The sequence below is a fragment of the Sceloporus undulatus genome, chromosome 10 (assembly GCF_019175285.1).
Source record: "Sceloporus undulatus isolate JIND9_A2432 ecotype Alabama chromosome 10, SceUnd_v1.1, whole genome shotgun sequence".
Classification (NCBI taxonomy): Eukaryota; Metazoa; Chordata; class Lepidosauria; order Squamata; family Phrynosomatidae; genus Sceloporus; species Sceloporus undulatus.
The window spans coordinates 3,065,381-3,090,913 of record NC_056531.1 but is presented as its reverse complement, the minus strand read 5'-3'; the positions used below and the strand labels follow the sequence as shown (position 1 = coordinate 3,090,913).

At 43.7% G+C, this 25,533-nt stretch overlaps 2 protein-coding genes across 5 annotated transcripts in view; both read right to left on the bottom strand.

The window, feature by feature from the left end:
• Nucleotides 1-302: 302 nt before the first annotated feature.
• Nucleotides 303-14,840, bottom strand: TESC (tescalcin). The gene is made up of 8 exons (XM_042442152.1): nucleotides 14,201-14,840; nucleotides 6,303-6,372; nucleotides 3,811-3,891; nucleotides 2,626-2,765; nucleotides 1,841-1,902; nucleotides 1,635-1,742; nucleotides 1,007-1,054; nucleotides 303-624 (listed from the first exon to the last, which is right to left on the bottom strand). The coding sequence occupies exons 1-8, from the start codon at nucleotides 14,256-14,258 to the stop codon at nucleotides 547-549; spliced, it is 645 nt and encodes a 214-aa protein (XP_042298086.1). The 5' UTR covers nucleotides 14,259-14,840; the 3' UTR covers nucleotides 303-546.
• The window catches only part of FBXO21 (F-box protein 21), a 44,009-nt gene continuing 22,286 nt past the window's right edge, over nucleotides 3,811-25,533 (bottom strand). Inside the window, exons 12-15 of one of the 4 annotated variants that reach the window (XR_006100910.1) lie at nucleotides 24,522-24,718; nucleotides 6,303-6,372; nucleotides 4,904-5,012; nucleotides 3,811-3,891 (exon numbers count right to left, since the gene is read on the bottom strand). Coding sequence is in view for 1 of the 4 variants with exons in the window: in XM_042442150.1 (XP_042298084.1) it covers nucleotides 24,543-24,718 (176 nt within the window). In the remaining 3 variants the exon portion in view is untranslated. Of the gene's footprint in view, nucleotides 3,892-4,903; nucleotides 5,013-6,302; nucleotides 6,373-22,283; nucleotides 24,719-25,533 lie in introns of those variants that run through there. The other 3 variants (XM_042442150.1, XR_006100911.1, XR_006100912.1) reach the window with 3 other exon arrangements.

Below are 25,533 nucleotides of genomic sequence, written 5' to 3'. Positions count from 1 at the left end.
CCCTAACCATCTCGCCCTGCCATTTTGTCCCATGTGGAAGTGGCGCTGCAGATGCACAGGCATTGCACAAAGTTGTGCGTAGATGCACACTGTGCATGGTGCAGAGAGATCTATGTGTGCAATTTGGTGGTGCACCATCACCATTTACTCACACAATTGCCTGTAACTCTGTGAGGTTAGTTATCCACCGTCTGCGCAATGTAAGATCCCAGCCATGAAACGTTACTCTCTTATCAGCCTGCTGAGAAAGAACAGAATGAGAACGTTCACAATAATATAAAGGAACATACGGGTGCCAAGGGTTTAAAAATAAAACTTTTTATTAATGCTTTTAGGCTTCAGAATGTAGGCAAACGATGAGTGACTCTGTAAAGCTAGTTCAGATGTATTTGTTCTGATAAAGTACCACCCATTTGGTGGACAAAATGGCCCTCTGGTTTGCTAGCTCTGGGAGATGCAATCCTCCTTGTACCCGTATTGACCACCTGGCATTTTGTTCCAGGTCACTGTGAAGGCACCAGCATTTCTGATCCACCTTCTTCTCCATCAGTAGCAAATTGCAATCGGCTCCATAGTTAGGAAGCGGACATGCATCTTGGTCTCTATGTCTATTCCTTGCCAGATCTGCAATGGGAAGGTACAAAAACAGTGCTGGTTGCAGTCAGGCCAAATACAGCTAGGATGTAAACAGGTGCCACAGGCCATCTAGGCCCAATGGAAGTGGCACACTGGCACTTCCAGCCACCATCTTTTTCCCATTTTGTGGGTGTTGTGGGGGGCTCTGGGAGCATGAACAAATGAAATGCTTGCATTTAGCAACTGTTTTCAGGCAGTTTTAAACTGTGCAGGCGGCTGGGATGGTGGTGGGGAGTCTAAAGGAGGTTTCCTTGCCCTAGACCAACCTCCTTCTCACGTTGTGCAATTGAGAACTACAGTAGTCTCAAGAACTGAGCAGCAAAGAACCAACCAACCTCATTTGCTCCAACCAACTGAAAACAGCTCTAACCTTAAGGAAGTCTTCAAATGTGATTCCCTCGTACACTTGATCTGGTTCCTGCAATTCAAAATGAAAAAGCATAACTTCCAAGAGGTGAAATGTACCAAAGGGAGAGTGGTGTCCTCACGAACTTGCGGGAGTGGAGGAACACATGCAACACAGCTGCAGCACTTTCATGCCACTTTCATTACCCTGGCTCCATTCTATGGACTACTGGGATTTGCAGTTTCTTGAGCTATTTTAAATTTTCTACTGCCATACTTCACTAAATGGCAAATAGGACTCCATAGTCTCTAGCCATGGCAGTTGGTATCGAACAGCTATAAATTGTGCTGTGTGAAAGAGCCCCAGATTTAAAATTCTAATTGTTCTTAAGATGACTGGCTGGAGCATGGCTGAGGGTTTGAACCCACTGTCCTGTCTTGGGCACTGTGGCTGGCATTCCGTTTGTGACATACATGTGTGTAAATTGAGCTGCGCATGCAAGACAAATCATAGGATGACAGACATTCTACCAATAGTGGTGGAAGTGGAGCTGCATTGGGGATTTCAGTATGCAAAGCATGTGCATACTGGGCTATAGGGCCGGCCCTTCTAGGAGTGCGCGAAGAATATGGAAGGGGCCAGGTTGACCTACCATTTGTCCCACACAGATGGTGGCAGCTTCCATCATGGCCCCATCTGCTATGGACCTCACCGACTCCTTGTCCAGATGGGGGTTGCCGGACAGCATCTCTTGCACTACCTGTCAGGGAGAAGCAAGGCAAGTACTGATTGTAAGTTGTGGCAGATGGACAATACAAAGGGCAATTTGGAGAGCAGAAGGCCAAAATGATACATTACATTCCTGTATTCCTGCAGAGTGATCTTCCCATCGCTGTCAGCGTCATACATGTGAAAGAGAACTAGGGAGACACAAGGACAAAATAAATATTTTTAAAATAAAGTGGGGAAATCAGAAGTACCATCTGGCAAGGTCTCCTTTCCATCAGAGTTCAGCCACTAACAGTGAAATCCTGCTCATGTTTACTTGGTGCACTGGGTCCAACAGCTCTTTGATGTGTGCTTAAGATGGATGAAGACAACAGGATAACCTCCATAATTTCTCTCTTTACACTCATTGTCTTTTAACACAGAATGACTGGCATTCCATTAGTAACACATGCATGTCACAGTGAAACAGACATATTCTGCTGGCTATAGCAAAAGTGGAGTTGTGCACACAGCAATACTATGTGTTAAGAGTTGCACACTGCACACTACACTTGTGCATTGCACAAAAAGCACTCAGTCATTGACATGTGTTGCACAATGGAGCTGTTATGCACAAGGGTTGTGTAGTGCTGGCATAGCATATCCCAGCATGTGGATATTTACACTTTGCTAAGGGCTTGCAACCAGTGTGAATGGGAGCCCAACCATCACTGCCCTCCACACAGAAGACTAATGGCTTAAACTGTGTCCCCTGGCATTTTCGATGTGAGTGGGACAGTGGATCCACTCCAGGATTCAGTTTTAACATTATAGGAGCTATCCAGGCTGTGGAACCTAATTTGTAGAAAGGGTTCAAACACATCAGATCACTCTGACCACCAGCTGCCAGAGGGCTTAACTGAGAATCCACATACATTTCAGCTTCTGTTTCCTGAAGCGATCCAACTGCTCTTCATCCATATTCATCTCAATGGGCCTGAAGTTAGACATGATAGTCAGGAAGTCTTCAAAGTTGATCTCATCAGCCAGCCCCATGGATGCTTCTTGCAGGTTCCTGTAGACATAAGAGAGACAAGTGCAACATTATCTCCACACAAGAAAAATGGGTTGGCAAACACAATATAAGTGTGTGGGGGGGGGGGGCTGTCATGTTGCATGCAAATCTGGTCCTGCATCAGTTGCAATAGGAGGAGACCACCCATTGCATAATTCTGATAAGAGTTAATAGATCAGGGGAATGCTAAGAATTTATGCATGTTGATTTCAGCCAGGCTTGCAACAAGATCCCCTATGTTATTGCAGAAAATCTAGAAAATCTGGGCTAAATGATGTTACTGTTAGTTACTGGTCCCTTCACTGCCAGGGAATTGGACTGGATGGCCTTTTAGGCTTCTCCAAACTCTATAGCTGCATGGTTTATGGAATGTATAGCCCTGCCTTTTTGACAAAAAGCAGTCTGCAAAGCAAACCCATATAAAAATGCAGCAGTATCCATTATGTAGGTAGGTAATGTTATTTACTATATATTACATGCTAGATGCTTGTTCTCTCTGTGCCACATTTGTGTTTAAAAGAGACGCCGTGAAATGTGACAAGTATTTGGTAAACCTAGCAAAAGGTGCAAATACCACAAAATGTACATTTAGGCATCACTTTGGTATGGAACAGCTACCACAAGTTCCATTCCACAGATTATGTTCTGTTGGGAACCATTTCTGCTTCCAGATTCTTTTTAACAATTTGGTGGCAATGTCTGAGTGAGACAACCCAATAGGGCAGTAATCATCTGTTCTAGGAAAGGATCTCTTGCTTTCAAAAGTGTGTCTGGGAGAAGGACCATGTCAGACTAAAAACGGTAAAAACTAAGTAAAATGAGGCAAAGTAAAACAAAGAAAACAGCGCAAGCAGCAGGATAAAAACAGCACCTCAAAACAGATTTTAAATGCTGCTTAAACCTCAGGCGAATGAAACGAAACTGCCCAAGCACTCAAAAACTAACAGTATACCAATTCCTTAGCTTCACCCTTTACTTTAGACAAGGCCCTACAATGTTGTCACTGTAAAGTTACTGAAAGGAAAAAAACCCCCCACAACTTTACCTCCGGTCAAAAAAGGCGTTGACAATTTTGGACCTGATTGGATTGAACTCCAAGTCGGGGATGCGGTCAAAGTTCTCCTTGCTGTAGAGGCAGAAAGGACATAATAGAGTTATATAATGATAGCAATATTATATTCAGACTTCTATCTATTTGTATATTCATAATATTTGATATTTCTATTATCGCTTTTCCCCAAACTTTTTGTACATACCAATATTTACATTGCCACCACATATGCAGATATAATTCTACTTCTTGATAACCTCTCCAACATTTTTGGAATTCATTCTTACAATGGAAGTTTCCAAAGCCTCTTCAAAAGGTAGTGCCATGACGCCGACAATGCAGCAATCCCAACAATGTGCAATGAAGGCATGCACCACAGTAGTCAGATGTGATATCATGTTCCAGCTCCCAGAAAATTGTCTCAAAAAGTGAGGCTCTCCGAATTACACACATTTTCTGTCCCTAGTCTACAGGATGCCCAGCCAAGGAATAAACTGTGAAGTCAAAGGCTTTCATGGCCACCATCCTCTCCAGATTCTCTGAAGATGTCAGCCACAGATGCTGACGAAACGTCAGGAATAAACTCTTCTAGAATATGGCCACATCTCCCAAAAAAACCCACACTTTTCTTACTGTTTGCAATACAATAAACTTCTTCCCTAGACTCCTGGGGAAGGCAGCAGTTCTTGACCCCCCCTCCACAGCTGCACCCCAATTTTAACTGACCCTCACTTTTGCATGCCTCTGTAAACCCTGGCCTCTGTGTTTTATTCTGAAACTCCATGCGCAGTTGGCCTTCCAGCATCACCAGAGTCATGGGAAAGAGTTGCGTGTGTTTCAAAGTAAACAAGAAACAGCTACGTTGCCCTGCTCCATCTTGAGCTGGACCACTATACCTTGGTCTCAAAGCAGCAGGAGTACAATTTGAAAGGGTAAACAGCCATCTGGGTATATATTAGAGCCACCTTCCCTCCAAGAGAACAACATCTCATTAAAAGAAAGAACAGAGAACAAGCAATTTATTAGCAAGCCTTTATCTGGCTGGACAAGCAGCTGCTCCGGCTCAGGAAACAACCCAGGGACAAACCTTGATCAGGACCAGCAGTCGCCACATATGCCCATCATTTAGATCTGGGTTTGAAACGTCCTGCGGTCGTCATTAGGCCTCCTTTTTTCAAAGCGAACACTGTGTCAGCCTGTTCCAGCATAAAAAGCGGGCAGGAGGGGGCGAGAAGGAAACCAGCCAAACTTTAAAAACTAAGCAAACAAGCCTTACAGATGCTGCTTGAGCCATTATATCGCCCCCTGTTTTATTCTGCCTTTTCTTTTATTCTGCCTCCATAATGAAAAGGAAACACAAATAAAGGTGGTGCTGTAGGGGAGAGGTCTACAGATACCATGCGCTGCCAAAAAAAACGAAGACAAAGTAGGTGGATGTGAGAACAAATCAAGCCTGAACTCTCCCTGGAAGCCAAGATGACTAAAGGATTTTGGACATATCATAAGAAGACATGGCTCACAGGAAAAGACGACAACGCTTTCTAAACTGGAAGGCAGTACAAAAAAGTATTATCCCAAATGCTGGGGTATTGACAATTGACTTTAATGGAGGAAAGACTTTAGTTCAACAGGAAGCATTAAGAGGGCTTCAGGCAACTCTAAAGGCAGGACACAAGCCTATGTTTCCCATTAGCGTACCTTAAGCTTGCAAGACCTATCTGTCTCGGAGGTGTTTTGTTGATTTGAGCACTGGACTACTACTCTAGAGACCAGGTTCTGAATCCCTGCTCAGCCATGGAAACTCACCGGGAGACCTTGTGCAAGTTGCACCCTTTCAGCCTCAGAACAAGCCTCCTTCCAAACAAATCTTTCCAAAGGAAACCTGTGATAGATTGCCATGAGTCAGCCTGGCAACCTTAGGGCCGCCATTGAAAGTGCACTACGACAAACAACAGCAGCACCAGGACAGTCCATTTGTCCATCTAGCCAAGTATTTATTGCATGGATTGACAGCAGCTCTCCATAGTTTCAGACAGGAATATGTCTGAAATCTTTCTGATTTCTACTTGGAAACGACACAGATTGATATTGGGCCTTTCTGAATTTTTCCAAATTCATACGGGGACAATATGTATGGGGTTAATGTACTTGCTTCCTGTTAAGACTTGAATTCTACTGGTTAGCACAAATTAGAGTACTGTAGATCCATTGAATCAGAAGCTGGCTAGTGAACTGACACACACAGGTAAATCCCATTGATTCAATGTACCTACTCCAGATCGGACTAACAGTAGGATTCAAGCAGTGCTAACAAGGCTTCATGCGTGATCCATCTCTGGTTCATGTCACTTTCAAGGGCAGCCTGCACTGTCTTGCAAAATGCTAGAACTGGTCTAAACATGCCTTGCGCTTTGTCTAAATCTGACAAACATCCTTAGTATATATATGATAAGGGTTAAGAAGAAAAGGAATGGGAACTATCTCACCGTATGGTTGGTTGGTCCCCACTCAGCTGCTTGAATCGCCGGTGCAAGTTCTCAATCTGATCCGTAGTGACTACCAAGAAAAGACAGACAAGGTTTTTTTGTTAATAATCTCAAAATATAATTTAGGATTAAGGATCTACTGAACTTTCTAATTCTGATTCACCAACAGGACTGGTTGAAGACATTTTACTATCTAAAGCAGACTAATGATCCCTCCAATGTTATGATTTTTAACATTCTTTGATTCTTTGGCTGATGAAGAAACCAGTGAAGCCTTGAAAGCTTGTGAGATGTATTTTGTGCATGTTAGCTGGCCCAATAGAGGTATCATTGTTCTGTATATGTAGCAGTGGTACTAAGAAACCCTATATTTAATATTATACATACACTTATATATTACGTACATGGCAGTAGAGGATTCTGGTCAAGATGACGCTAAGCCCCCTGGCAAACAATAGGAACTGAATAAAGTACATCCCTCTCCATTCCTTAAAAGCCAGCATCTTGCTTCCAGCCACAGACAGCCAGTTTAGGAAGACCATGCCAACAGCTTATTCAATGAATGTTAAGGCAGCCTTTGCATTTTCCTCTATCAGTGTGAGCACAAACATAGCGTCAAAGCTCCAAGTCTGCCCTTTTCCCCCCGCAACTGATAACTACTTGGGTCAATATTGGACAATAGCTGCAACTGGCGAGGTCTCAGCTTCTGCCAGCCCAGATGGGAGTGCCCCTTGATAGCAGGGCCCCAAATACACACCTAGAAACCCAAGAAGCCACCTAACCCTCAATTGTTGCTGCTGGTTTTAGGCTACACACCTCCCTCCAAGAGGTCACAGGTGCCAGGGTGGCAAGGAAGAATTAAAAGCTTCCAATCTATTCACGATTCAGTATGTTATTCCCCAACAACCACCCATGCATGCGCATCTAAATCAGAAAGTCATAGGGCCGCCCTATTCTTCTTTGGCCAGGCCTCACCTGGAATACTGTGTCCAGTTTCACAGTTCAAAAAAGATGTTGAGAAACTGGAGTGTGTCCAGAGGAGTGCAACCAAAATGGTGAAAGGTCTGGAAACCATGCCCTACGAGGAGAGACTTAGGGAGCTGGGGATGTTTAGCTTGGAGAAGAGACAGTTAAGAGGTGATTTGATAGCTCTGTTTAAGTATTTGAAGGGGTGTTATACTGAGGATGGAGCAAGCTTGTTTTCTGCTGCTCCAGAGAATAGGACCCCAAACAATGGATGCAAGCTCCAGAGAAAGAGATTCCACCTCAACATTAGGAAGAACTTCCTGACAGTAAGATATATTCTACAGTGGAATATATTGCCTTGGAGAGTAGTGGAGCCTCCTTCTTTGGAGGCCTTTAAACAGAGGCTAAATGGCCATCTGTAGGGAATGCTTTGAGAGTTCCTGCATGGCAGACTGGGGTTGGACTGGATGGCCCTTGGGGTCTCTTCCAACTCTATGGTTCTATCAGTGTCTCTTGAAGGCTAGTTAATGTTTGCTCGGAGGAGCACTAGTGTTGTCAACACTTGCATTAATGCTTAACAGTCGCACAAACTGGTGGTTCCCTCCCACTCTATAAATCACAAGTGTAGAGAGAAATGCCCTGGTAGGGGGATGCAGTCCTTTGCTCCCAGTTCGAATTGTGGCCCCTGCCCAGCTCCTATTTGCATTGGGGAAAAAAGCTCCCAGAAGTGAGAAGGAGCATTTCGAAACAAACCAGTCCACCAGAGAAAGTGAAGGTTAACACTTCCGCTCATCTCTTACCTTTCCCTGCTCACCCCCCCCCCCAAATAAAGTTAGGAGATCATGAGGGTTTTTCTCTGGTTCAGGCTCACCGAAGGCACCCGCCCACAAATAGAAAGGTCACCATCTGATTCTTGCTGGTTTGCCGGAGTTGTGCTCCATTACAGATGCTCCAAATTCCAACCCACGACCTTTATGCACCAAAGCTATTTTAAACGCAATGTGAATTTGGCTATCGTTCTCGCCACCTTTATTTATTTATTTTAAATAAAAAGGAGGGGGAAATAATTCCTTCGTATATCGCTTTCTAAATATTTTCTGTCAGCCCCTGACTTTTGACATTCTCACCGGCTGAAAATTTGCCACCAAGAAGCCTTAAACATCTGGAACCATAGCTCAGCTTAGTTTAGTTTCCTTTTCTAAAAAGCAACTCATATAAACCTGGGGGGATTAATAGTACAAACAGGAACTCAGCCATACCTTGTCCTCATCGGAGGCTGAGAGAGCTTTTTCCAAGGAGTGGTGGGACAAGAGAAATAGAAGATGGAGAAAAAGACAGGGATTCTGTCCAGTTCATGGATGGAAGAGTCTAAACCCTTACGGAATCTTTACCTAACCTCACTCCGCCTCTTGTCCTCAGGCAAAGAAGACCCATCTGGCTGAGCCATTCTTGGGTCTTTCTTGCCTGTGGACACCATGCTTGAGATAAAGATTTCCTAGAATCTCAACACTTCAATCTGTGAAATGGACATAATGTTTACTTCTATCAAGAGAAAGCATTTAGCCCTTCTGCAAACTTTGGAAGATACCCTTCCATAATGTCTTTATAGTAGGGCTATGTGTCTACCTAGATGCTGAATTACAGTTCCCATCATTCTTGGCATGATGTAACTCATGATCATCTGGAAGTCTGAACGTTGCCTAGTCCAGGCTTTGGTCTAAGCAAACCTCTGGATTACTCATCTATGTGTATCTCAGAGGCATGCCTCTCGAGCTAAGTGATACATGGGACTGGTAATTCCAGCCCCGCTCAGTGTGTCAGGAACTGGCACCACTTTTGTGCCCATTAACTACAACTGGGATTTTTCTTAATTTTCATGGAAATTTGCCATGCTGATGGCTTGTGGTTCATCACCCATCCACAGACCAATACTCTGAACAGCACTGCCTTAGACGATGGCTAGCGCTACTGAAAGGGTGGTTATACAAAATATATAAATCTAATTTAATTAAAAACACATAAAACACATATCATATATTAAAAAATGCACACCTATCGGTTATCCCTGCACTCAAAGAAAGAAGGTCTTTGCCTGCTAGATAAATGAATTTCACTTCATTGATATCCTGCATTTTCCCCAATATGGGACCCAAAGTGACTTTACAACAGAAGTTAAAACAAAACAACTAAAACAGTACATGGTAGAAAAGTTGTTAAAGCATTAAGTTCTGCAGAGCTGCCAACCCCATCTCCCCTTCATCTGGAAATGCTGTGAATGTATACAATGTTTGCTCACTTCCGGCAACAGGTCAAAAAAGACTTAGCAATTCCAAGTCTTCCTATCTTTGGAATCAATATGACTGGTTGGTTTTTATCTCCTTTTCCTGCCCTTGCTTCTTCTTGTGGATATTCTGTAACATTCTGTAAAATAAGCATTATTGATCTCAGCCCAAATTGGAATTGCAATCGCTAACTCTCCTATGCTCATTGTTCTGTATGGGTTCCTTGAATTCTTCTTTCCAGCTCTGGTGCACATTGGATTCAAAGACAAGGAACAAAGCCACAATGGCTACAGCCTCCATCTTTCCAACTTTCTAATCTAATAGAAAGCCCAGCTAGCAGAGTTTCCAAGTACTCTAAGTGCCATCGTGTCTAACTGCTGCCAAATAGCATCTTTACTAAGCCCCAAATGCAAAGTTTATCTTCACAGTGGAATGTTTTGTCCTTTGGAAGATGACATTTGGAACACCAAGGAACTTTTCAATTTGAACAATTCTGAGATTCTGACAGCTCACAACGCATCCCAGATGATGCCTGGCAATAATCTAACTATTAAGTTATGCAGGGACTGTTACTTAGGCAAGGCGATTCTTAATACTCCCATGGCAGGTTAAAACAGCAACCCAGATCAATCATTTTCAGTAGGTCGGCCTCATCTTTTCTTCTTCCAGGGAGAAAAAGCCTTCTCTGCAGCCTCCACAGTCCCCACCAACTTTTACAGCTCGCCAACATTTATAAATTTCTTCCTATTTCTTCCTAACAGGCTGGAAAAGGCACGAGAATGAAATAAAAATTCTAATGTGGGAAAAAATAAAAAGAGAGTTCTACTTTAAGAATGCATGGAAGTCCACAGGCTCATTTCTGAAGATGAAGTGAAACAAAATTGAGAGTAACAGTACCCCCATCAGTACGCGTGGACTAACTTTCTTGTCCATCTCCCTACCAGTTGGAGCCAAGTGCAAAACAGTAACCTGAGAGTGAGGCTATAAAGTTGGAGAAGAAGGTGCTCAAGAAAGCGTTTGGCCAGGAATTTGTTTTCAGAATTGACACGCAAAATCTTTCACACCCAAATCCACTCTTTCCTCCTCCCTCCAAACCTTCTTGCTTTCAGCAGTCTCATTGAGAAGGAAAAGAGGCGTGATGAGGCCAACAGTATTGTTATGTGACTAGTAGCCGATGGTCCTTGCTGGTCAGTAGCCTCAGATCTATCTTCTGCTGGCCAACTCTGTGCAACATCACACCAACTCGCAAATTGGATTCTATTTGAACAAGAGGCGGTGGGTGGTTTTTCCCATTGGGATCTGCCCCCACGTCTTCAGGACAGAACAGGCAATAATTTAAAAGAAACCCCGATGAGATCTTAGCAGAACAGTCAAGCTAACAGGAGCAGCTCTCACACAAAAGGGCTGTTTGAGTAAGCGGAAATTACCAAAGCTATTAAATGAAAAGTGCCAACTCTACTTTTAAACCCTGATAAGCTCCCAGTTGCTTTAACACTGGGAAGGCCAAGTCCTTTTTACAGCTATCTGTGATACATAAGCCCTTCACTTTCAGGCATATACACACACACACACACACACACACACACAGAGAGAGAGAGAGAGAGAAACACAAGTTAAGTTACTTTTGCCAACTTCTCCATGTGCTGCTCTTTTTTAAACAGCAAAGGCCACAGGCATAACTTGCTGTATGTGCTCATGTATAAGTCTAGAAATGTTAGTCAAAAGATTGACCCCAAAGACCTGGATCGACTTATCCACGGGTCAATGGTACCTTGACCCTTATCAAAAAAGGAACGTTTCCCTTTTCTGAATATAGTGGCAAAAGTCAAGAGCTTAGTCTATCCCAGGAGCACCTAAAAGAAGCACCCTTCTACTCTCTGCTGCAGCGTCATTTCTGACTTTTGCAGGAAAATGGCGGTGGCGGTGACTCTTTGGTGCTTCACCTCAAAGGTGTGCCAAGAGGAATTGGGCTTTGAAGGATATGAATGTGAATAAGACATTTGCATATGTTTGCCCTGGCAAAGTTATCGCATTAAAGTTAAAGGCCAGCGTGGCATAGTGGTTTGAGTGAACAAGTCCTCGGAATCCTCCTCTGAACAAATCTTGCCAAGAAATCCCCCATGGTAGGTTCGTCCTAGGTTTAAAACTATTTACTAGGTCCAACCAAGGCTCCTTTACTGAGAAACGGTATCCATTTATATATAAAAACATAGAAACGTACTTGAGAGGACCACCAGAATACCCGCAAGCTCTTTGGAAAAATGGCATACGCTCAAAGACTCGATGGAGACATCATTAGAAACTCCGCAACCAATATGCAAAACCAGGAGATGCAATATCCATAAGATGGATGAGAAAGAAAAGCTTTAATAATCCCGTCTTGATTTGACAGGTCAGGCCTAGTACCAAATTGTAGTTTGTTCCTTCTTTAGTTACTCTGAACCATCTTGTTTCTTTACCTATATAGACTTGTAATTTGAGGAGGATTTTAAGTCTAATAAACATTTTAAAAAACCACACAATTTATTAAAAAGCGCAAATCTAACAAGGGTTGGCAAAAATAAGGCAAATCTGATTAAAAGGCTTAGGACAGACATTTGTCGTTTGAGCTTCAAAAGTGGCTTAAAATTCGGAAACAACCCATTTGGCGTGTCAAAATCCAACAACCACAACAAGGAGGAGCAAGAAACAAAACAGGCCAGAGCAAAACGGTAATTAGATTTCCAGAAGCCTCCTGAAGCCTAAAGGTTTTCCTGAACTGGTGGAAAATCTGCCAAGAGGAGAATGATCAAACTTCCCTTGGAAGATTTAAAAAACTTCCCAGAGGGGGAGTCATGTTGGCTTGGTGTTGCAAAAATGAAAAAACGAAAAGCAAAAAACCCACCGTACTTTTAAAAAGTAAGGTTGCTAGCGTCAGGCTGCCTCCGCACTGCAGAAATGATCTGGTTTTGCGCCACTTTAATTGCCATGGCTTCATGCTATGAAACTCTGGGATTCGTAGTTTGTCGTGGCACCAGAATTCTGCTGGGTCACAAGGGTAAAATGTTTGAGAACCACTTCTATAGGGGACATGAGGTCAATTTTCACCATGTTTTGGGGCTTTCCTAAGGCACTTTAGACCCAGGAGGGATTTTAGCAACAGGAAGTGAGGAGGAACATCACTTCCTGGTACTAAAAAAGGCCTCTCCTGGGAGGATGTCCTAAAACAAATGACAGTACATGCCCATAGGGAAACCATACTTGCCCCTAGGGAATCATTGGGAAATGCTTGCCCACAGAGAAATCATACCTGCCCATAGAGAATCACTGGGGAAGTCCAACCTCCTGCCATGCAGGAACTCACAACCAAAGCACCCCCAAGAGATGGCCATCCAGCCTCTGTTTAAAAACCTCCAAAGATGGAGGCCCCACCACTCTCCAAGGCAGCGTGTTCCACTGTCAAACAGCTCATGCTATCAGGACCTTCCTCCTAATGTTAAGGTAGAATCTCTTTTCCTGTAGTTTGCATCCACTGCTCTGGTCTTATTCTCTGGAGCATCAGAAAACAAGCTTGCTCCATCCTCCATAGGATGCACCTTCAAATACTTAAACAGGACTATCATGTCCCCTCTTAACCTTATCGTTTCCAGATGTAAGATCAGGTTGTATGACTATCCCAAGCCATTGAGGACTTTACACTCAGCCCCATCAGGGGTCTTCAGGATTTCAGGTGGGATTTTTTTTTCTAGTCCTGCTTGAAATTAGGAACCTTCTGCATAAAAATGGATGTTCTACCACTGAGTTACAGCCCCTTCCTTTGAAGATTCCCTACAGGGCCCATAAAGAGCATTCCCTCCTAAAGATCGTTTGTATTTCTGCAAACCCTGGGGGTCCACCAAGCCCAGGGTGGCTCCATAAGGGCCAGCATCCGAGGAATGAATTTGCTATTAGCATACAGGGTTGAGAACCAGCGTGGTGTAGTGGTTTGACTATTGGACTAGGACTCTGGCAACCAGGGTTCGAATTCTCACTCAGCCATGGAAACCCATTGGGTGACCTTAGACAAGTCATGCTTTCTCAGCCTCAGAGGGAAGCAAAGGCAAGCCCTCCTCTGAACAAGCCTTGCCAAGAAAACCTCAGAGTAGGTTCACTTTTGTGTCGCCACAAAGACGGAAACAACTTGAAGACACGCAACAACAACAACATTCAGGGTAGAAACTGTTTTCAGTTTCAGTTCCAGAAATAAAAAGTGGTTTTGCACCCTTTCCTCCATGAGCCTTTAGGAAGTGGGAACCGCAGGTCTGTGGCCAAAAGGGGCTTGTGTTTACAAACTTCCTCAGGCCCAACTGGGGCAGCATCGTCTGAATGGCATCGCTGGGGCCGGCGAACACATCCCCCGTGCGTCTTGGAACATTGCAGAAAGCTATAAAAGCACATAGGAGGAAAACAGGACAACCTGGAGTTGTTCTACCATTGAAGCCACATCCTTCCACAGCTGCCCTTGGGGAGGAATTTCATGGGAGCAGATTAGACTTGCAAGAAAACAAAATAAAACAAAACCAGCACACTCACAAAAAGAGAGCGAAAGAAAGACCCATGTAGAAAGCTTTAGCAAAAGTCAAAACAGCACTGGAGGACAGGAGTGAAGCCAACTGTGCTCCAAATACTTACAGCCTGTCTTGTCTGCAAGCTCCTGGATTTCTTCTGGCATGGAATGGGAAGAACCCATCGCTCTGCAACTGGGGGGGGGGGGGGGGCTGCTTCTGCAAAATCCACTTCTCAGCAAAGTAGGGCCCAGACAGCAAGGGAGATGATGGACAAAGGGAAGGGAGGAGAAAGTGAAGGTCCCAGGGAGCTGGACCAGGGATGTGCAGATCAGCACTGCCAGCAGGTGCCAGCTGAGCAGAATCCGCCAGACTTCTGTGCAGTGGCTGAGTTTAAATCTTGAGGAAGCATGAGCCACTCATTCTAATGTGCACAGAAAGAGCGATAGAGGAGCATGGCTTCCTCAGGGTCCAAGAGCCCTCCCTCTGTGCAGGGATCCCTAATTGGGGAAGACAGACTGATTATTAGCAAATCCTCATCAACACCACAAACAACCAGCTTGGGAATAGAAGGCCTTCTGTTTATTCCACCTGTGAGGAGGAAGGCTTCGTACGAAGGAAAAAAGCTGCATCCGTGCTATGACCAACACCGGGCAGCGGGGAATGGAAACGCCCAATGCAGTTAGAGAAGTTTCTGCAAACATTGACAAATGTCCAAAGTAGATTACCCCTGTGACTTCAAGCCATTTCCAACTTGTATAGACTCTGAGGCCATAAGGGTTTTCTTGGCAAGATTTGCTCAGAGGATGGTGGCCTTTGCCTTCCTCTGAGGCTGAAAGAGAGTGACTTGCCCAAGGTCCACCAGGCAGATTTCTGTGGACAAGCAGGGATTTGAACCCTGGCCTCCCAAAAACCTAGGTTGCATCCCCACTGCAGAAATAATGCAGTCTGACACTGCTTTAACTCCCCTGGCTCAAATTTGTGGCACCAAAGTTCTCTGACAGAGAAGGCGAAATATCTCACAAAACAACAAATCCCAACATCTGGGAACAGCCACCAGGAAGGGCCTCTTCCACCAATGTACCCTGGAAGGTTTTCGGATTGAGAGAAGGGCTGAGAGTTGAACTGAGCTATATGTCAACAAACCAGCAGCAATAGTGCTTATCTCCACCAAAAGAGGCTAGTGCTCTGCTAAGCAAATTGATCTGAATTTCCCATTCGAGATCAAACCCATTACCCAGCATTACAACAAGGCCACCTCATAACAATATAGCCAAAATAGGGAAGACAGCTACGACGCAGAAGGAACAGGGAAATCTATCTGTGGGTGGATGATGGCATGGTTAATCCTAAAGGCACAGTGGTTCCACCCGTGGAACCCTGCTCCCACTACAGCGCTACACTGACTGGCAGTAGATAGAAAGAAGGGGAAAGGAAGTCTTGTGCATAATGGTGTCCCACAGCAGAAAATGGATGAGACGGAGGTGGTGCTCTGCAAATGGCTCTTAGCCATGACATCTACACGAAGCCTCCATGTTCAAAGACAGTATATCCCTTTATATGGGTTTCTGGGGAGCAAGAATGGGAGACAGCTATTCAAGCCCTATCTGTATTCTTCAACAAAAAACAACAAACTTTAGCAAACGTCCTCCCCCCCCCCCCCAAACCCCCCTAACAGCCCATGAAGGCACTGGTTTGGCTAAGAGCACCAAAGATTTGAGAACCATTGAGACCATAGTTGCCCAACCTCTAGCAAAAGCTGCAGTTCAGCAGGCCGCAAAGTCACAGGCTTGCATAATATTAGCAGCCTGGACCTAAGTTCTGTTTTCCCCACCATTTTTCCTTTCGTGTCATCATGTCTTTCTAGAGCAGGGCTGGGAATCCTGCAGCCCTCCCAACCAGGGTGACCAGATGTCCTCGCCACAAAGGAGGGGAAGGCACCACAAAATGGAGGACGCTGCAAAACACAAGCTAAAAGCACTCATAGAAATGCAAACACATGCTTCTGAGTCATGCTCAAAATGGAGGGCATTGGAATCCCTCCTGGACAGAAGGTTGGAATGGAGACCACGTCCTGGAAAAGGAGAACATCTGGTCACTTGCTCCTAATATTTTTTTGAATGGGAACTCTGAGCATTCCACATCATTGTCTATGCTGGCACTGGCTGATGGGACTTGCAGTTCAGGCATACCTAGAGGGCTATACAATCTTCACTCTTGTTTTGGGATCATAAGCCTGCAGAGAAGGATTTGCTTGGATTTTTTTTTAAAGATTGATATGTAAGACATTCTGAAAGCCTTTCCAACTGTGGAATAGGATGCACCTTCTAACTATAACTCATGAATACAATAAATAGCCAAACTTCCCTTGAATCAATGCTGGCATCTCAAGTTAGCAAACATTCCTACAGGACCAGGCCAAAGGACAATGGTGATTTAAAAGGGAGAGATAATGGGAACCAGGGACCATTGCAGCATATGGAAGGAGAATTTATGGGGTCCCTGGCAGGGACCGAGTGCAAGTCATTTGAGAGAGAAGATGGCTCCTTGGCTGAGGGGGGTGCATGCCTTCCCATGCCTTCACTGCAGAGCTCCTCTTTAGCCATATCCCTCTACCTCTGTCTCTCCCCCCCCCCCCGCCTTTTCTGATTCTTCCTCTTTAGAATTAAAAAACATATTTGAGGAGAACCCCAAGAAGGAAGGAGATGAGCCAGCCCTCACCAGAGTGCCAAGAATTCGTCCTTTGCAATTTGCTCATTGGCCTCCTGCCCAGCTGTCTAGAGAGAATTCTAGTACATCTTGTCACTGGTGCAGGAATCTGAAAAACACAGCTTCACAGATGGATGGCCATATGTCCTACTTTGCAGAGGACAATTCTTTGTCGGTAGGGGTGACTGAGCACACGCCTCTGCTTTGAAGGCCTCCTTTATCTACAGGGCTGTCCAGGCTGGGTCTAGTTGAAAAGTAAAGCATTCTAGGAAGGGAGAGCAGTGCCCTTGATGCTGGCCTACCTTGAGGAGGAAGGTCCTGTAGCTTTGCAATGAAGATTCCCCAGTGAAAACTGGGGAATGCTCCTGTCCCTGGAATGGCTGTGTAGAAGAGGGATTTTCAGCAGATGTTGCTTGTTACTTGGTTGCAAGACAAGCAACACCTGCTTCTTTCATACAAGAGCCCTCCCAATTTTCACTCTGGAGCCCTAGTTATTGCTTTGGATGCAAAAAGCCCAATCGCCAGCATTTGCACATAGCATCCAACTGTCCCAGTTTGCCAGAGGCAATCCTGATTAATCCTCTATCATCTCAGTTTTGTGGCTGCTTTTAAAATGTCCCATTTTTTCCACTCTTCCTCCTACTTTCCCTCTTTGTTTTTGTCCCTGTTGTGTGCCTTCCCTCTAAAGGGAGGCAGTTTCCAACGTATGGCGACTCTATCAGGGGGTTTTCTTGGAAAGGTTTGTTCAGAGGCAAACCCTTCCTCTGAGGCTGAGAAAGTGTGACTTGCTCAAGGTCAGCCAGTGGGTTTCCATGCCCAAGGAGGGATTTGAACTCTGGTCTCCAGAGGCATAGTCCAGTGTTCAAACCACTATGCCTTGCCGGCGCCTTTGTCCTCAAGTTCACTTCAGTTGCTGCAAACTGAGATCTAAATGCAAAAGTAGTTTGCACTCAGTGGGAAAGGAGGGGGCAGAGTCTTAGCCTTCTCAAAAGCTCAGGCAAAAGCAAACTGCTATAGCCTCGCTGAGTTTTTGTGTTCTTCCTTATTAACTGTTCTTAATAACTTTTCCCACTGCGACCACAGGGCCCTCTTTCCAGGGCTTACAGGGCCACCGAGAGATGGGGGCCCAGCCCTTTGCGCAGGTACCCCTCAATTCTATGCCACCTGGCCAAACCTTCAAAAGGACTATCCAAGTCTGAACTGACAGTTCACCATGAAATACTTCTACCAATGTAACCTCGGATTTATGGAATGCTGTTAGAAACATGTACCACTAAGGATGAAAACTGAAAGCTATGCACATGTTTTCTTGCAGACCACATACAAATTGGATAATTTATTTAAATTTTTAAATTGGTGATGTACATCTCTTTTCTGTCCCTAGTGACCAAAACATGGTGCTAGCAAGGTGAATGCCTATCTACAGCACCTTCCATTTACAACTTCGCTGCTGCTATTTGAACAGATGCCAGGTTAGTTTGTGGCAACAGCAAGAGACTGCAGCAGCAATGCAGTGACTGGACATGGTTGTTTTTTAAAAAAAGAAGGCGAAAAGATCAAAGCTGTGTAATACATCTCTTGTCTAGACTGCAAAAGAAGTGTACAAGCTATTGTTCTATCTCTATTCCATTCTATTTCTCACACATGAGTCTAATGTACATCCCATGTTGAATTCCAGCTTTTACTATTATTACTTTATGGCCTATAGTGGCCATGCTGGTGAGGGGGTAGGTGGGTTTATGGAAATTGTAATTCAAAAAAAGTAACTTTTCCATGGCCTGGCCAGGGGCAGGGAACCTGTAGCTTTTCAGATGTTGTTGGACTCCCCAACTGCCCCAGTCATTTCCCTATCATTTTGGATACATGGCCTCTTCTCTTCTACCTTGCATAAAGAATGCCAGCTTCGAGAGTGATGGAGTCTCCTTCTCTGTGGAGATTTTTAAACAGAGGCTGGATGGCCATCTGTGGGGAGTGCTTTGATTGTGTATTCCTGCATGGCAACATGAAGTTAGACTGTATGGCCCTTGGGGTCTCTTACAACTCTATGATTCTGCCTGGCCTAACAACATAATGATAAGACAGATTTTTGGAAAATGCAAGGCAACATGTCTGGAGAAGCTGGCTTTTGTAGCAGCTTGTCAACGTGCACTTTGACGGGGAAAGCTAGAACCTCTGTCCCTGCTTTGATCTCCCAGGCTGTGTAAACCATCCGCCTGCTTCTGTATCATTGGCAGGCCAGTCCTGACCTCTTTCCCTCCTAGGGTTCCCTTATCTCATCTCACCACACTTGTGACATGCAGACTTCCTCTTCTTATCACCCTCACTCATGATGGTGCAACTCAACACGCAAATGCAAACAGGAGAAAAATATGCCATCGAAGCCAAGTGACAGACGGTCCTCTCCTCGCAGCCAATTCACCACTACAAAGATGAGGCAGGTGCCTATAAGCTCTGTCCTCTGCAAAGCTTCTCACTTATAAAAATACATTTAAAATTGATGTGACCATATCACAAGCACTATCTAGAGAAGCCATGTAGCGTAGCGGGTAGAGACTGAAGAGACCCAGGTGGCAATCCTGAATCACAATCTACATGTTATAACTATATGAATCTGTAGCTACACACCAGAAATGCAACACAGCCCTGTTACTGAATTGTGGAGATGCACATCTGGACACCAGCAAGCAAGCTCCAATGCACACTGGGAGCTCCTGCTGTGTTCTGGCACTTTGTAGACAGTGTCTGGATGCACACTGGGGAGCACCCCAATCCACATTGGTGCCCATGAACACCAGACCATGGTGCATCAGTCACTCCACTGGCTGCTATTATGCAATAGACGCCCATACAATGTGACATCATGACACCTCCTAGGTGAATACAGTTGTTGCAAAACTACTCGGTTCACGTTTACGTGCACGTTTACAAAGATGTAAGTGCCAAGAACACTAGTCACTTCATATCATGTTCAATGCACTGTGCCACAGGTCTGTAACAACAACTTATGTTATTTGTTTAGTCACCAAGTTAGTATTACTGCATGTGCATCCAGCCAACCCTATTTTTAACTGCTCCTATCTCTTTAGAATGTAGATAAACCATTCCTTTGTTTCTGATGCTAAAATCTGAGTGCTGTTGATTATCAAGCTCAAATGCCATTGACGCGCACAAGAGAGCTCTCAGTGAGCAGAGCAGAGACCATAGGCTGATAGAAGTACCCCTCTCATTCTCCTTTCTGCTTTTGGAGGGAGAATAGAAAGAGTATCTTGCAAGAAGGCACACTTAGTAAAAAAAAGTCCTCCGAGCTATATTATTTTGTTGCCGGTTCAATGTGTCACTTCTAAAGCAGTGTGTGTGTGTGTGTGTGATTTAAGCTGCAAAGTGGTAATGTGGACTTTTGAAATTCTACCCACCAACACTGTTCACCCAAGCAAGATCATGTCTCCTGTTTAATTCTGAGTGTAAGATCATGAAAGATGGGCTGCAGGGAGTGAAAGGGGCACAGGGTGGGAATAGAATACCATACTCCTAATATCCTTTTGGTGGTAACTCTTACCTGCTTAGATGAGGTTGGAGGAGATCCAGATTTAAATTTAAGTCGCCATCATGTCCATTAATCTACCAAACCTTTCACTGATCATATAGCGAGGAGTAATTCTAACTGGCAAGACTGCAAGTTAAGCACACACAAAATGTTAAGGCTATAGCTATCCTAGTGCATAACTCAACAGGGAATGAAAAAGAAAGGCTTTCAGATGGATAGTTACCTGCTGGAGAAACTCTAGCTTGAGATCTTGCATTGACCTGATGGCCCAGAGGTCCCCTTCCCCACTCAATGGTTCTATAACCTTTCCTTCTATTGATCAGTGTGCTTTGCTTAAGATTTATTTTTCATCTCAGTGCTGAAGGCAGAAGCTATACTGAGCTTCTGGTATTGTCACTTAAAATTTAACCAATGAAACTATCCATTCGCCTTTTAAAAAGGCAAAAACAAGGAGTCACCTAACATGTTCATGCCTTGCTTGTGACCTTTTCCAAGGCATCTGGTTCGGATTTCTGTTGAAACTGGATACTGTGCTAGATACATCTCTTTGATTCAATTCTGTAAGACATTTCTTATAAGGAGTTAGACAGAGTCATGGAGGACAAATTTCTCAGTAGTGAGTCCACGGTAGCTAAGAATGGGACCTCCAAGTTGAGAAGCACTCTGCTTGGGGGCAAACAAGAAAATAAGCTCATTGATTTCATGCCCTGCTTCTTAAGGACCTCCTGGAGGTATTTAGTTGGTCACACATTTGGAAAAAAAAAATAATGCTGACTACCTGGACCTTTGGTTTCTTCCAGCAGCAGGGACGTAGCCAAGGGGGGGGGATCTGGGGGTCCGGCCCCCCCCCCCCCATTAGAAAAATGAATGGTGTGTGCTGCTGCGCCGCCGCACTCAAGCCCCATTATAATGGTGGCACTTAGTCTGGACCCCCCCTTCCTAAAATCCTAGCTACGTCCCTGCCAGCAGACTTGCTCTTAAGTTCTTTAGGCCACAATCCGATGTCTACTTACTTGGAAGTTAAGTCCGCTGAACTCAAAGGGACTTGCTTCCAAATACACAAGCTTAGGATCAAGCTGTGCATCAATTAACAGCTCTCCTTTTAAGTCTTTTAATCCTCTGTGAGCCTCGGAAAATAAAACAACAGTTTGGCAACAATATAAAGTCCAGGGCTCAGTTTGTTCTTGCTCACAGCCCTCAAACTTGGTTTCAGTGCCAAGGCTGAAACCCTGGAATATGAAGCAATAACAAGCCGAGTGCATTTTCTTTTCAAGTGAATTGCCACAAATAGTTCAAAAGCAGCTGGGAGTCAGTAGTGAGGCTTGAAGTAAGAGGGATGTAAGTTGGACAGGCTTGGAGTAAAATGGAACTTAATCCTTGAGCATGAATTCAAAAACTACTTTATGAAAGCCAGATAGACTATAGACACTCTAAAGGCTTGCAATTCACTATTACTGGGCAATTGTGTCATTTCTACAGATTGGTAAGTCACAACCATAAAGGGTTTTGCAAATGATTGGAGTGAGGGCTGTTATTGTTGATTTACTCTGCAGGCCTAGGATTAATTCTATTTAAAATTGGAAAATGCCCAAGGAAAGATACACATTTATATTTGGCTGTAAGAGCCCCTTCTGTAGTCCTTTCAGACTTACTGGATAAACAGTATTCAGTTCCAGACAGTTTAAACACATAGACATATACAGTCGGCCCTTCTTATACATGGATTTCTTATACACGGATTCAAGAATACACGGTTTGAAAATGTTCAAAAAAAGTATAAATTTCAAATATCAAACCTTGATTTTCCATTTTTATATGGGACACCATTTTGCTATGTCATTATATTTAATGGGACTTGAGCATACACGGATTTTGTTATACACGGGAGATCGTGGAACCAACCCCCAGCGTATAACAAGGGTCCACTGTACATATAAATGCACATACACACAATCTGTACCATGACAAGATCAACATTTTATTCCATCAAGTGACAAGGGGGGGAGGAGAGAACCCCACATTTGAAACTCTCCTTAAAAATAGGTCAGTCTGTGATCAAAACTGCATATTCAATATTGTCTGTACAAATTTTTTAAATATATCATACTACTTGATTATTTTTATATGTATATATTTATATAGCACCTTTCATATGAAAGACAAATTCTAAGTGCTTTGCAAACAGACAGAAACACTGAGAGTAACTTGGAAGGAGGGAGGTCCCACAAACAAACATCAGACTACCAGCAGCACAGAGACGGAAATAATGCAGTTATGGATAAAGGTTATGCAACTAGCGTTAATGCAAGACAGACCCAGGGCAAGAAGACCCATGCTTTGAACGAACCTGCTGCACACTAAAAAGCTGAGGTTTGAGGCAGATGCATTAGTCCCTAACAACATAGTAGCAGCATCTTCTCCAATGAAGTGGGAAAGCTCAGGCTATATATTGCTGAAGTTCTTACCCTGTGAAGGTAAGATTTGGATTCACGGTGTGCAAACTGCACAGAAGTTCAGCTCTCTAATCTAGTCACTTCCATTTATATTACATTTTAAAAATGCTTCTTCTTTCGCACTTCCCTGCATTAGTCATCTGTATCCTCAGTTTTCCTTTTGGTTCACTCTCATGAGCAAGTAATGTGATGGTTGAATTGCTGCAAAAGAGCCATGATCCCCCAGTACATGAGAACGTACACTCCCATCAGTGTGAATGAGAGTGATCATTGTTAGCTGTGACTGCAGGGGCACTTCTTTCAGTGTATGCACTCATAAGCAGTTTGGGGCCAGCAGTCCTGGTTGCCTCGATAAAACATGATGTTAGCATACACATGCTCACAAAGGCAGCAGCATTACCTGTAGAAACAAGGTGCCTGGTGCCTTACCCAATCTTCTGAGTCGTTTCAAGTTACCCCAGTCGACACGGAGAATTTCACAAAGATATGTACTGGCTAAATATTATGAAAACACAACATGCAAATCAGCAGCTATCTGGAAAATAATGATTTTGCAGCAACATTCCAAACTACGATCATAAAAGGGTATCATTTTATCCTTCACCACATTATAATTATAACGTACCTGCCGTGCCATTGAGTAATCCACTAAGTATTGACTGCACTCGGCTCAGAGACACCAATTTTAAAATTACATGTTTCACATACTTGCAATAAGCGTTTATAATGTCTAATGATAGAGAGAGGCTTGATCAGCTGTTTTTCTCTGCATGTCTAGCTACCAGTCTGGTGGCCAGACTGCAAACTAACTAACCTATATTTTACACAAATTCCTCAATAACATGAATGTCACCAGGCATTATACGTACTACCTGCATTTCTCCAACAGAGTTCGGGTTGGAATAGGCAAAATATGGACATTAAAAAAAAAAAAGCTATTTAATGTAATCGCTCAGATACTCCAAATTTATGGATGCAGTGATAGAGGAATCTTATATCTACTTCAAGCAGTTTCTTCAAGATAAATATAAGGGGTGCAGAATAAGAGAATAATGGATGTTCACATTCAACCTGGCCAGAAATGTAGCATTAGATCATCCTTACCATTGGCAGGGTACATATCTATACAGTAGAATGGGACTCTAGAAGCTTTTGGGAAAGAGGAAGATGGATGTAACCTTCCTGTCTCATGTAGTCATTCAACAGTTTGCTTGAAGAGAACTAGATTAATTTAGTAAATCCTAAAGATCTTTGGGTTGTGAAGTTTCAATACCATTCCCAAGAATTTGGCACTGGACTGCTGGCTGTTGCAAAGAATATTAGAAAGGAGAGAAAACAGATTTGGAAAGAAGAAACCAGAGTGACCCTAATGACTATTTACAAAACTCAAGCCTTTAAAAATATTGCAAATATGACAAACCATGTCCATAAAATGTCAACATTTCAATCTCCAGGCTATTGAAAACATCCTCAAGTCAGGAACAAGAGCTTTTAGAGTCCAGGATGGTAAAAAGGATCAGTTACTTTGTACAAAGAGGTCAATTCAGACAAGCAAGATCTTGCCCTGAGAACTCATCCATTCCACATCATTTTGCTAGCGTTGCCACGCCATAAGTGGGTGGTTACATAAGAAAACACTGCATTGCTAGTTTGGGGGCAAAATATGATCCCTAGTTAAGTCAGACAGCCCTGGTTTTCCTGCAATGCAAGTCTCACAGTTAATGTGTGAAGTCATATTTTACCCTTGCAAAAAGATAAAAGGTTCATTCTTTTTTCTCATATATCTTTTGAACTGTTGCATGGGTAAGCTCCAGATCTTCAGGGTACCGGATTTCTAGCTCTGTGTTTGCTACATAGTGAGTGCCAGCAAACTCGGTGAAGTAGCGGCCGATGTCTGGGTGAGGGATTTCGTAAGGCTCCATATTATGCTCCAGGTTCTCTGCAAAGGAAGGAAGACTTAGTTATAGCCATGCTCTGCTGTTTCAGTTTGCTACCATTTGAGGATTTTATCACATAGGACTGAGGGCTTTCAGTAAGGACCAGCACCAGTTCAATGATACACTCTTCTTGGGAACTTGGCTTTTTTAGCCCATATTGACCAATGTATTTAATATCATACAAATATATGTAATGTAAAGAAGTCCCAACTCCTGACTCTTCTATGAAAAAACCTGTGGGAGAGAACCATTTTAGCAGGGAAGTGCAGAAATTGTGTGTAGCTATATGCATGTTTACTCATGCACATACTGAAATTGCACACTTCCACTAAGTCTGACTTGTGAAGGAAGACTGCATGGTGCCCCAAATGTAGTCAAAGGATTTCTACAGTAAGCTCAGTGCGAAAATCACAGAGGCTTGCATGGTCCTTAACTTGTTTAAACTACATCCAGAATGGCAATCCAAAGTACAGTATGATGCCCAAGTTATGCATCACTTGCCCATTAATAACTAAAGGTTACTGCCAGCACATTAAATCCACAATGATGTAGTCTGTTCTGTCCCTTCTCATTGCCAGCTGCCCCTCTCCTCCACCCGATTTGTACCAGATACTGTAAAACCCACAAGATTCCTCTGCTTCCTCAGCAAAGCCTTTTTCTACAGCTACGGGGGACATTTCCATGCAAGCTCAGCCAGTCTTCAAGCTGCATTGTGTGCCTCGGAGAGTGAATTTTTAGGCGATGGGAAGCAGGATGGATGAGTGGCGGATTTGAGAAAAAAATATGAAATTGCCAACCATTTACATTATAGTATAGA

Coding starts and splice junctions, on each gene's coding strand:
- TESC (XM_042442152.1), bottom strand. CDS start 14,258: ATGGGTTCTTCCCATTCCATGCCAGAAGAAATCCAGGAGCTTGCAGAC. Junction 3,892..6,302: donor GGGGACCAACCAACCATACG/GTGAGATAGTTC, acceptor CTGCCTCTACAG/CAAGGAGAACTTTGACCGCA. Junction 1,743..1,840: donor CTCTGCAGGAATACAGGAAT/GTAATGTATCAT, acceptor TCTCCCTGACAG/GTAGTGCAAGAGATGCTGTC.